General features: G+C 33.0%; 2 protein-coding genes across 10 annotated transcripts in view; one reads left to right on the forward strand and one right to left on the reverse strand.

Moving 5' to 3' along the window:
- LOC125055878 (protein sickie) overlaps positions 1–8,413 on the forward strand; it is a 162,077-nt gene extending 153,664 nt beyond the window's left edge. For all 9 annotated transcript variants that reach the window (XM_047658534.1, XM_047658535.1, XM_047658536.1 and 6 more), the window contains 13 exons: positions 1,149–1,313; positions 1,458–1,698; positions 1,799–1,938; positions 2,011–2,166; positions 2,289–2,589; positions 2,659–3,313; positions 3,515–3,664; positions 4,480–4,676; positions 4,949–5,057; positions 5,533–5,725; positions 6,051–6,209; positions 6,491–6,571; positions 7,035–8,413. In XM_047658534.1, coding sequence (XP_047514490.1) covers positions 1,149–1,313; positions 1,458–1,698; positions 1,799–1,938; positions 2,011–2,166; positions 2,289–2,589; positions 2,659–3,313; positions 3,515–3,664; positions 4,480–4,676; positions 4,949–5,057; positions 5,533–5,725; positions 6,051–6,209; positions 6,491–6,571; positions 7,035–7,157 — 2,670 coding nt within the window. In that variant the 3' untranslated portion in view covers positions 7,158–8,413. The remainder of the gene's footprint in view (positions 1–1,148; positions 1,314–1,457; positions 1,699–1,798; positions 1,939–2,010; positions 2,167–2,288; positions 2,590–2,658; positions 3,314–3,514; positions 3,665–4,479; positions 4,677–4,948; positions 5,058–5,532; positions 5,726–6,050; positions 6,210–6,490; positions 6,572–7,034) is intronic.
- Positions 8,414–9,983: 1,570 nt separating this feature from the next.
- On the reverse strand, positions 9,984–12,357 carry LOC125056063 (dentin sialophosphoprotein-like). Its single transcript, XM_047658931.1, has one exon. The coding sequence runs from the start codon at positions 12,244–12,246 to the stop codon at positions 10,933–10,935; it is 1,314 nt and encodes a 437-aa protein (XP_047514887.1). The 5' UTR covers positions 12,247–12,357; the 3' UTR covers positions 9,984–10,932.
- Between the last annotated feature and the right edge of the window lie 133 nt (positions 12,358–12,490).

A 12,490-nucleotide genomic window follows, 5' to 3' on the forward strand; every position in this document is an offset into this window, starting at 1 on the left:
AGAAAACTTTTGCACTAGATATTCTAATCAGGGACTTGTAATTAGGGTATGTACACATTAAAAATACATATTAAGTAATAGGTCGTGATTAAAACAACATTATGTGGGTCGACTATCAATCATTGCGCAACAACATTAAACAGTCGCGTTGCTTACAATGAGATCACGCTCATAATGATTAGGTGACACTCAAGTAATCATTACAAGAAAGATTAAAATTCCTTTTGTAACGAGGGATATCTTATCCAGTAATTTGGCGCCAAGTCTATTTCTTATAGAGTCAGTGAACTTAAGAATCCTTAGAACTGAATCCAATTCTGCTTAGCATAACGCTCTAAAGCAAGTCTTTAAAGAGCTCAATTTTCATTTCGAATGGTAAAACTTTCTTTAACTATAGGAAATTATTGCTTATGTCCGGTTATGACGAATGTATATATATATATACTATATATTCTCTGTTGAATGTCGGGTGTTGACCTTCTCAAACCATCACAGGAAGCCAACACGGGTGCATTACAGTCGTTTGGAGTTTTTACACTAATGAGGCAGATATTCCAAAGACTTACATATTCCTTTAAACCACAAAAAGACCTAACGTGATAAGGAGGCCAAATTGTTCCCTATTTTCCGATCAAAAACAAGAATTTTTCTGTCAAATAAGTCCGAAAAAAAAAGATATATTTTTTTTCTTTTCGGATAATGCCTAAGAGTAAATACTAACGTATAAGTACGGGAGAATTTTCTGCACGATAATAGTAGTAACTCTTGTTTTGCTATGTATGTAATTATCCACCAGCCAAATGCCCTTAGGTAAATACAGTACGAAATAGAAACTCAACCATTACACCGTTACTTGTAATTAAACAATTAAAACCAGTTCGACGACCGAGATTGCATTTGTAAAACAAAACAAAGAATACTTAATGATTCGTTAATATAGTAATATTAGCAAGTTGTCATCTCGATAATTTAATGCTCATGAGCCTCCCGTGGATGTATCTACTCATAAAAACTCTCTTAATCATAGGTTGTATTTTGGATTCATATTGTGTATTATTTGTTTCTCTTTTTAGGTAGTACATATCTTTAAGAAATACAGAAATAGATTTTTTTTAACAAGTACAAGTCATAATAGTAATTTTTTTTAGGAACTACCACAGCCTTCGAACCAGCAGTCATCTCCGCAAAGGTTAGCACAAACTGGTAACGGTGCGATCACAAGACATCTCTCCACCGATAGCGTCTCCAGTATTAACAGCTTAAGTAGTGGATCCTCTGTACCTCATGATAAGAAGCATAAAAAGAAAGGCTGGGTAAGTTGTACAAAATCTCCTATACAATTTTATATATAACATGACTTCTACTACATAGAACATATTTTTTTTAATGTTAACAATACAAATGAAACATAGTATTAGTTTCTGTATAGTTTGTTACAATGAAATTAATTCTTCTAGTTACGGTCATCGTTTACGAAAGCGTTCTCACGAAATGCAAAGATTTCAAAAACGGCGAAGCATGCGTCCCTCGGGCAATTGTCATCACAAGACAGTTCGTCTGGGTCACATCACTATGACGACCCGCACACAATTAGAGAAGGAAGTAATGAGAACAGCTTAGAGCATTCCCACGAAATACTCGACAATTCGAAAGACAAGACAACATGCCCCGCGGCCAAACCTGATGAACAAACCAAAGGTAAAGCGTTATGAGGCATGACTTTGTTAGTTTAATCAACTTCACAATTTGGTGAAAGTTTCAATTGACTTACATAACCTTTTAAACCTTTTGGTTACAGAAAAGCAAGACCAAGCTTTAGTAGACGAATTAAAAAGACAATTACGAGAAAAAGACTTAGTTCTAACAGATATACGATTAGAAGCGCTTACTTCAGCTCATCAATTAGAAAGTCTCAAAGACACGGTTATTAAAATGAGGGTAAGCTTGACATCTGTGGTTATTTCCGTTTTCTAGTCAACTGTTATTTGAATGAAGTGAATATTTTTACAGAACGAAATGTTGAACTTGAAACAAAACAATGAGCGGCTTCAAAGGCTAGTGACGTCAAGATCATTGGCAGGCAGTCAGAGTTCTTTAGGAACAGGTGGTTCCGCTGTGGAAGACCCACGAAGGTTCAGTCTTGCTGATCAAGCCACAATGCATCAGGTAAGAAACATTATACATTTAAAATAAAAATTGCTTATGATAACGATTAGTTCATTTTTGCTTCAGCTAGTATTAAATCCGATAAATATATCAGAATAACTTTAATATTGTATCATTTTCAGGCAACAATCGACATGCACTCGCAACCTTTAGATTTGGATTTCAACTGTGTAACGTCTACTCCATCGAGAGATAAAAAAGGTTCACCAAAATCAAACATGGAACCAATTTATGGAAATAATGTAACGTGTGAACTTAATGAAAACAACGAGGCAATTCTGGGCGCTCTCAATGGCTCTAGTGATATATTCACTAATGGGCTTAACGCCGGTGACAGAATGAGTGGAGATTACGATATCAACAGTGTCCTTCCCCCGCCTAAAACACGAGAACTTGCCATCGGGGAAAGCTATTCGGATATCGGTAAGGCAATAACTTTAATCAACAGATTAGATTGACTCGACACGAACACTGAATAATACTCGTTTACAGGCGTTGCAGACAGCCAAGGAGATACGACTGACGGGAAGAAAATAGCAATAGCGGTATATTTAGGCCAACCGGAAACATTCCAGAGATATTTCGAAGAAGTCCAAGATACGCTCACTGAATCAGAGTGCAGATTCTACGCGAAACAATCCACCAGCGCGTACAGTAATCATTATGAGAAACAGTCAAGTTTTGACTCACCGCGGATGTCACAAAATCATAGTCCCGAAATAGAAACACAAGACTACCCCCAAACTATAAATAAGTCAAACACTAATAGCCTTAAGAGTAACAAATCGACACATAGTAATTCCTATAAGCACGTATATAATAATGATTCGACAATAAATTGTAATGAATTTACAATAGCCTTCACCTATATTTCGGGAAAGACTACGTGGCAGAACTTAGATTATATAGTGAGAAAAACGTTCAAGGATTATCTATCGAGGATTGACCCGGGTACCAATCTTGGTCTCAATACGGACTCAATAACATCGTATCACTTGGGAGAAGCGACGCGAGGCCCTGAAATTGGTTTTCCTGAATTACTCCCATGCGGTTACATCATTGGAACTGTGAATACATTGTACATATGCCTCCAAGGTGTTGGAAGTTTAGCCTTTGATAGCCTTATACCAAAAAATATTGTATATAGGTGAGATTTTCAAAATTTTTGGTATGCACTAGTCATATTTTATTAGTGTTATATTTATGTTATCTATTTAAATTGAAATGGTTTTAAATTATATATAATAGGTAAATTACTGATATTGTTACATTGTTAATTCCTAGCACTAAATTTGCTATAATTAGTTTACCTTTAATGAACTGTCTAAATAAATTATTTCCGTTATAGATACGTTTCTCTATTGTCGGAACACCGGCGCGTGATTCTGTGCGGGCCGAGCGGCACTGGCAAATCATATTTAGCAGCAAAATTGGCAGAATTTTACGTGCAACGCACGCAGCGGCGAGGAAATCCGGCTGAAGCGGTAGCGACTTTCAAGTACGTATTAATTAATAACAATTAATTGTTCTGATCTCATATTATGTAATGAGTAAGTGTGGTTTAATAATTTAATAATTTAGAAATCAATGTTGCTTTAAATTATGTAGATCCAAAATTATTCTATTGCAAAAATTTTAGATTGGTTTTTAAAGGAAATTTATGATAATGCTCTCTTAAAAAGAGCATTAAAATTATAGCATAAAATTCCAAGAGTAATAAAAATTTAATATCGTAATAAATCTGATCGTTATTCGATCACAAATAATTACTGTCGCGATTTAACAATAATTTATAAGATTAAGCAATTCATTCTTTATCTCATTTATTATATTTATTTATAAGTAATAAATAAATAAACTAACACTCTTTAGCAATGTTTCTCAACGTGGGGCTATTTAATTGTTAAAGGGGGCTATTCGAAAATGTACGCAACGTTTTTTCATTGTATGTGAAAACTTACTTACTGTGTTTTATTAACAATTTCCAAGTGATTTCTTCCTAAAACCTATATTTTAAGTTTCTTAAGTGAACAATTAAATTTTTTTATATGTAAGATATTATATAAGAATTTTAAAAAAGCTAAGGTAAGGGGCATGGCACAAAAAAAGTTCAGAACACTGCTCTATAGCTCAAACCACCATACCCGTAGAGTAAAGACTCTCGTAACTAAACTCTTTCAATAATATTTCGGTGTTCGAGATTATAACTCTTACTCTATCTTATTCATGACTTAACTAATACCATCAAATTGGACTTATACTTTATGAATAAGAGCCTTAATCCTAAAAGTTCTAACCACGCAATAATTACAGCGTGGATCGTAAGTCCTGCAACGAGTTGCGAGCGTACTTGGCGAACATAGCGGAGCAATGTGGCGCGGCAGTTGGCGCTGACGAAGCAGCATTGCCATCTGTAGTTGTATTAGACAATTTACAACACGCCTCTGCACTTGGTGACGCTTTCGCGGGATTACTGCCACCTGACAATCGGAACATGCCTGTTATTATTGGTAAGACAACTTTAGAAGTCTGACATGTCGTGAAATGAAACGAAAACTACATATAATGTCATATTCTTGTAACCGTTTCGTAGTAAATAAATGTATAGAAACATAAGGTAACCGAATATACATTTTGAAAGAAAACAGTAGGTACAAGTAGTAAAACGGTAGTAAGTTGATATGCATTAAAATTTAAATATTTTAATTTAACTGTATTTTATATTGAATGACTATTGTCTGAATCTTCAGTTTAGTGTTTAAAGGATATAAATATCTTTCAGGCACTATGTCGCAAGCCACTTGCAATACTACGAACCTGCAGCTCCATCACAACTTCCGGTGGCTTCTAACGGCTAACCACATGGAGCCAGTCAAAGGATTCCTAGCTAGGTAAGTTACAATAAAAGTACTTTGATATTCACCTTACTTCTAATTAATTTACTATATTTGTTTTAAATAAGTGTTGTTTGCCATAGTCGTTTTGTATGATGATATGGTGATTTAAAAAAGTACCGAGAGTTTATTACGCCGGCTTTTTCTCTCGGCCTACGCCCTCTGTCTTCTTTGCCGATGAGTATGAGATGTCTACCGATTCGAATTGAATGACGTGGTATAAGTGATACCTGTATCTTATATACTATAATAAACATATTTTATTTTATTTATTCATATTTGTGTAATTGACTGTTGAAATCGTATTTTTAGCACATAAATAGGTAGGTGATCCATCGCTGTTTTAACAAAAATTTTATCACCGAGAAATAAACTTAGGTCAGGCTTTTTAAAATATCTTAAATAAACACTGCCTATCCACCAAACCACAGCTCCAGAATTTCTATCAAATTTTCTTTTTTTTTTATTACAGGTACCTACGTCGAAAGCTGTTTTCTCTGGAATTACGGCTAGGTAGGCGAGAGCCAGCGCTAGCTGCCGTTTTAGAATGGTTGCCCGGTGTCTGGTCGACCCTTAATGCGTTTTTGGAAGCCCACTCATCCAGTGACGTCACAGTAGGGCCAAGGCTATTCCTAGCTTGCCCTATGGACTTGGAAGCTAGTCAGGTAATTTTTAACATACGAGTCATTCTCAAAGTGTTTCACATGCCACTTTGTAAGTTACGGGTAAATAAAAACATGTAGACGGTTATACTTTCCATTAAGCCACCTTCATCCTTCACCATAGAAGTATGGTAATTGAATTAATGTAAAATAATGTGAGGGTATGTCTACACATGCGTTATCCATTCTATACTTCAATCCCCAAGTATAATTTGTCTTGGAATCCATGTGCAACCTTTCAAACTACTGCAATAACGTATGCTTATAGTAAAGGAGTTTTAGATGAACTATATTTGCTATGTTGTTGTTCATTTTTAAATGTTTATAGGCATGGTTCGCGGATGTATGGAACTACAGTATAGTTCCATACGCGTCAGAGGCGGTGCGTGAAGGCGTAGCGCTTTACGGTAGAAGACGACACGCGGCGATTGACCCTCTGCAACACGTTAAGTCTTCCTACCCATGGAGAGAACCTAATCATTCTCATGTAAGAATCATTCTGAACTAAAAATCCATAAACCCAGTTGAATATGTGACAATTATTTTTACGGTAATTTTTTTAATAGTCTGTGTTTACTTACAATAGTTCAAAAAATAACAAACACGGTAATATTTACTAGTAGCAGTTTAAATAGACGTGTTTCCCCATCACTCAGGTACACAAGCTAACAAGTAACGGTTAATATAATTTTCACCAATTGCCTTGATTTACATACCGCAGTTTGTTGTCTCGTAATAAGTTAATAAATTTCCTAAACCCCATTTCAGACTCTACGGCCGATAACAGTTGAAGACATGAACATCGAAGAGGGCAGCCAAGAAGCCGTGAACCCTAACCAAGATCCTCTGGTAAAAATCAAAATCTATACTAAATTGGGTTAAAAGTTGATGAATGCAATCTTTCATTATATAAGGCCTTGTTCGTACTGTCTTATATAATGTCGAATCCTAATATTCGGACTACAAAAAATAATTACTTATTAATTATTCATAACATTGAAATTTAAAAATAAAACATATTTGTCCTAGCAAAATAATTTAGGAGTGCGAATCTGTGGTCTATGCTCTATGGCATGTTAAAATTTTTGGTTAGTTGTCTGCGCTTTGAGCGTTTGGCGCCATTTACAAGTTTTACTGTATTAACCATTATTTTATGTTTTAAACTTCAAACAATAAATTGGGATTGAAGTCTGAGTCTAGAGAAGTGTATAAATTTGTACATAACTATGTATGAAATATAATTAACTTATACATAAGCTAGCTTCTACAAATGAAAAAAAAAATTGTTTGTTAATTATTTGTTTACTTTCAGTTAAACATGTTGATGCGACTTCAAGAGGCAGCTAACTACAGCGGAAACCAAAGTCAAGACTCAGACAATGCGAGTATGGACTCGAATCTCACACACGACAGCTCTATGGGCAACGAGCTTTAAAATATACTAAATAGTTAAGTTTATACTCGTGGGTTTTTGGTCCATCGACCGAAAACACACTCGAGACTATACAGTATTGTTGAATAATGTAATTAATTTTGCTATAACGCGTATTTATTATACAACACAAGCACAATAATCTATTTATATTTAATCTATGATTTAACTAACTACAGTCAAAATCTGTTATAACGACAGATTACGTTGTTATTAACTACCTTATACAATAGAATTCAGCCGGGACCGTTAATTTTGGTCAATATAACCGGTATATCGTCGTAAACGATTTTGGCTGTACTTTGTTATATTCAAATTATTTGACAATATTTATTTCAAGTAAATATAAAACGTAAATTGGCAGTAAATCGTCATTCATACTTTACATGTAGGCGTATTTTTTTGCAACCTCGCAATATTAAAATTACATTTGTAGATATATCTTGTTTTTAAATTACAAATAGTGCAAATATTGAATGTGTAAAAATTTGCTTTGATTTTTCTCAATTGCTGTTTCTTAAGTCTTTAAGCAATGCAAGTAACGCATAACAGCTAGTATTTTTTTTAAATTCTGTTACAAAGTCAGAAACTCATGTACGTACACAGCCAAATATTTGCCATAAATACATTTTATTTATCTGTTTTATTTCATGAATGTTATTATGTAGATATTATCAAAGTTAATGTAATTTCCAAAATTTCAAACGAAAGGATTAGCTCTGCATATTTGTGGATAATAGCAAATACTAAAAGCAAGAGTAGCAGCCTTTCTCTTTTTCTTGTAATTTTTCACAGAAAATTTTTAACGCCTTTGTTAAAAAGTTTCAGTTAGTATAATTCGTGAAAAATACTCAACTACAGTGCCTGGAGCTATATTTCAATTTTTCAACAGTGTTTAACTGTTATTTGTAATAATATAATAATCGTGGCTTTTACTATTGTTATATTTTTCAAAATTAGGAATAGTAATGACGCAACTGCATAACTATGTAATATATTATGAAAGTGTAATTTTTATACCATTTTCATATAAAACTCATGTACCTAAAATAAGTGTAAATATGATAAGAATGTTTAATATAATTTTTTCTATGTGATTACACTAACCGCTATGCCATATTATACAGTATATTAATTTGTATAGAAATGTAACTTATGTTACTGTGTTCGGTATGGATTGACTTGTGTGCATAAAACGTGATATCTACAATCTATGCTTTATATAAATTGTGAAAAAAACTTAGTGACGTATTATTTCAGTACCTTGTTTTATTTTGGATCACATCCCGAACCTATCATGATAGATACTTTTAATTATCAGTTTTTACAATAAACAAAAGATTATATTATAGAGTGTCTCAGCGGCGATTTTTAAACTTTAAATATTTATAAAAAAATATTGTATTTGCAATATTATAATTGCAGTAAATTATAATGTATTAGTGCAGATTTTATGTACGAAATGTTACACAAAAAGTCTACCATCACGGTGAGTGCACTCTTCAAAGCGGACTATCGAATTTGCAGAGACACGCCGCAGGACGTCATCTGATAAGGCTCTTATAGCTGGGGAGCCCAAGAGGGGATTTCGGGATTTACTCCAGCGTGGCAGATTAATATACTTACAGGGAAATTACCTTGTATCAGGTTCAGTATCTCTACCAAATATGAGCTTCATATACATGGCCACCCGTCAAGGGTAAAGGATCAGATTAGTAAAAAAAGTTAATGATCAGTCTTTCTCGAGCGCATCAGATTAAGGTAGGCTAAGTTAATTACATGCTAAGAAGTGTATATTTCACTAATCTGACAATTTGCAAGTAACGTAAAGAAAGGGGAGGGCTGCAAAGTTGTAAAAAAAACGTCATCTATACAGTATACATTCTCGAGCGTGGCTGATGGTGATGATGATTTTTATTTTATGGAATTAAGTCAAGGATGACGAAAAATATAATATAATCTGACGATTTCTACCAGCCGATGTCAGAAAAATTCGTCGATAAAGTTTAATACGTGCGGCTGCGTGATGCCTACAATAGTTTAAAAATATTAACTATGAGTAAAATTAACATAGTGTGTATTTTGTGATGAAAATACTTTGCAAAAATCAATAAAATTTACATTATAAACATTACATTTATTTTAGAATATCGTCGAAGTAAACCGGTCCGTCCGGTTATTTATTTTAATTTGTTAATTTTTTATTCTTTTGAAGCATTTTTTAAAATTATTATAGAGCTTTAATCAATCAATTAAGCTCAATGATGATTTTTTTTTTAATTATCAAATGAGGCGAATTCATCCAGATAATCGTCAGATTATGAGATATCACGTCTAGGTAGGATTTTTTTTGCACATTCTAATAACAACCGCGAGGTTGTGTCACATCCAAATCGTCAGATTATTAGATGAGAGCTTTTTTTAGGCCACTTATCACTCTGTCGCTCTGAACTTTTCTACCCACGACTAACTGAATACTAGGGGCGTCACTTAAACGGCGGATTTAAAAGCAATTACAAAACTTGCGTTGTGTTTCACTCAACGAAAACTTATTGTAAAAGTACGCCTATACTGCGTAGGCGCGATGCGTGCCAAACCACTGCGACATTTGTTAGCCCCGCGGGCTACCGAGAAATTCATGTTTAAAGTTTAAAAAAAAGGTCTCCTAATGTTAGTTTTGCGTTGATGGTAAGCCTTCTCTTATGAGATTTGTACCCACTAAAAGAATCTGCCATATTTAATGGGGACTAGAGATGTCCAGATATGCAACACTTAGAAAGGTTACTGGTGGATCTAGTAATAATACAAGAACCAAATCAAAATACAATATACATAAAGCAATAACTTTATTCAAAAGGAACTTATGCACTAGAAACATTATTTTAAAACACCATGTTATTGTTATTCATCAGAAACAAATGAGATAGTGGAGCAATTTGGACGGCACCTGTTTATGCTTCTAGGACTAGACTATCAACTTGAAATTTAAGGAACCTCTGTTTAAATTTGTTATCTTAAATAAGGCACAACCTTCTGCAAAATTAAACATACTATTTATTACAATACAATAGGCACAAAATAATGTGTGATGCACTAAAATGAGTAATTATAATTTACTTTAAATACATCCTAATTAGTAAGTACATGTTAATATATTAAAATGCTAATCTACACCATATTATAAAACACTTAATAATATTCATTGTTTTACAATAACAAATGCAGGATTTAAATGAACTGATCTCTGACTCGGAATCAATTATCATCTGGATAAAGACTAAAACATATTAAAACGAGACTTGCAGAAACCAGATTTCCCACTAGCTAGATAAATTTAGCTAAAATAAAAATAAGTATAGAAATATGCAGGATCAAAAATTTACACTCTCCAGTTAAAATTTAGGTTTTTTTTGTATAACATCAGAAGTAACTAGGTATATATGTTAACTTTACACCACTATTTATATATTATGAAAAATACACCAATAATAACATTTCATTAGGAATAATGCTTATTATCACAAGATCACTAGCGCTAAATTTTACTGACTACAAATCATTAGACCTGTGTACAGCAACATGTGTACCATTACTGTGCTCATAGTACTCACTGAAGTATTTATTAAACATTGACAATTTATTTCAAGTTTTTAACAAAGTTCCTTAGATATACAATACTACATATAGCAATATTAAAATACTTAATTGAAATAATTGCACAATTATTATATAAAATGCACATTATTTTTGTTTGAAGAAGTTAATATAAACAACACCCCTAATCACTATGATAGTCTAAACTGAGATTTGATAAAGATGGAATCGGAGAATGTGAGAAATCACTGGAATTATTGCTAGACTTCAAGCTAATATTATCTGGGCTTTTCTCATTTTGTAATTTTCCTTGGGAAATTGAGTTTTTACTTTTTCTGCTTACATAGCTTCTTTCACTTATAAGATCAGCTACATCTGATATAGAAATAGAACTTAGGGACCTTGGGGAGTTTTGTTTATCACTATATGAACTTGAACTATTGTGGTTTGATGTTGGTTTTTTTGTTAGAATATTTGAAAGAGATTTTTCGGAACCTGGCATAGATGAAAAATCATAACTATAATCTGGTGTATGATCATTTTTGTATGATTGATCTGGTGTCAATTTAGAAATTAAATTTGTAGTGTTTGTAGAAATTAAGTTTGTATTTTCTTTTTTAAATGATTCTGATGAAGGACTACTTAATGTGTGAAATTCATTCGCCATTATTTTATTTTCTTTTATATTATCATCACTATTAGGTATTCCTGTGGTATTTAAAAGTTTTTCATCTGTTAAGTTAAAAGGTTTCAATTCAAAGGATTTTGGTTCACTGCTCCTAATAAAACTATCTTTGTTACTTAATTTATTTTTTTCTACAGAAGGAAAACTTTCTGGACAACTTTTGACATCTTCAGGCACATCTAAATCTAAGTCACTTACAGTTATATCTGGATTAGGAACATATTCTGAGCTTTTTTTGTTTCTTGAATCACTAGAGCTATCAGTATCTGAATTATCTAAAGACAATCTTAAATCTATTTTATTTTTTTCATCTGATGAATTATCAGATTGGGATTGACTTGTAGAGGAACTAGTATCATGTTCTACTGTATATGTAGAATGATCACCATGCTCATGCTCATAGCTTTCATGCGAACTTTCATGTTTTTGTGATTTTGTGAAGTGTTTTAACAGAGTAATAAGTATAGGTTCTTTTTCTTTACTCGCTTTATTCAGTCGTAACGTATCAATGAGTGACCGCGGTGTTTTAACCTTATACTCATTTCCTTGTCGTGATTCTGACATGTAAACAAACAACGTATTTTTTAAATTGCAGAACTCCAAAAACTCGTGTATGATCGATAAAGATAATATTCCTTCCGGAAGCTTTAGAATATTGTCAAGGGATTCATTTTGTTTAATATTTTCACAGTCGTCTTCGAAAGCCAGGAAGATGTTAGCCCTCAACAGAGCCCTTATTTTTGCAAGAGATCCGTTTTTTTCCAAAGCCTCAATAACAAGATCACGAAGTTCAGTATCTTCCGCTTGTGCCATTTTGATTAAAGTGTTAATTATTTAAATGCACTATAATTGTAAAAATTACTAAACGCTTATGTATTTTGTTTTAAAACATAAATATCAAATAATTGTTAAATTCTAAAATCTATAGAGTTAAGAGTAATGAGTATAGACTAAAAATTAATGCAACCGGCCACCGCTACAGAAGTCAATGTCAAAACTTCTTAAGATGTTGTCGCTTTGACAGTTACTCTTGCTAAGCTTGACATTTTCAAATGAC

Source organism: Pieris napi, chromosome 14, assembly GCF_905475465.1.
Source record: "Pieris napi chromosome 14, ilPieNapi1.2, whole genome shotgun sequence".
In the NCBI taxonomy this organism is placed as follows: Eukaryota; Metazoa; Arthropoda; class Insecta; order Lepidoptera; family Pieridae; genus Pieris; species Pieris napi.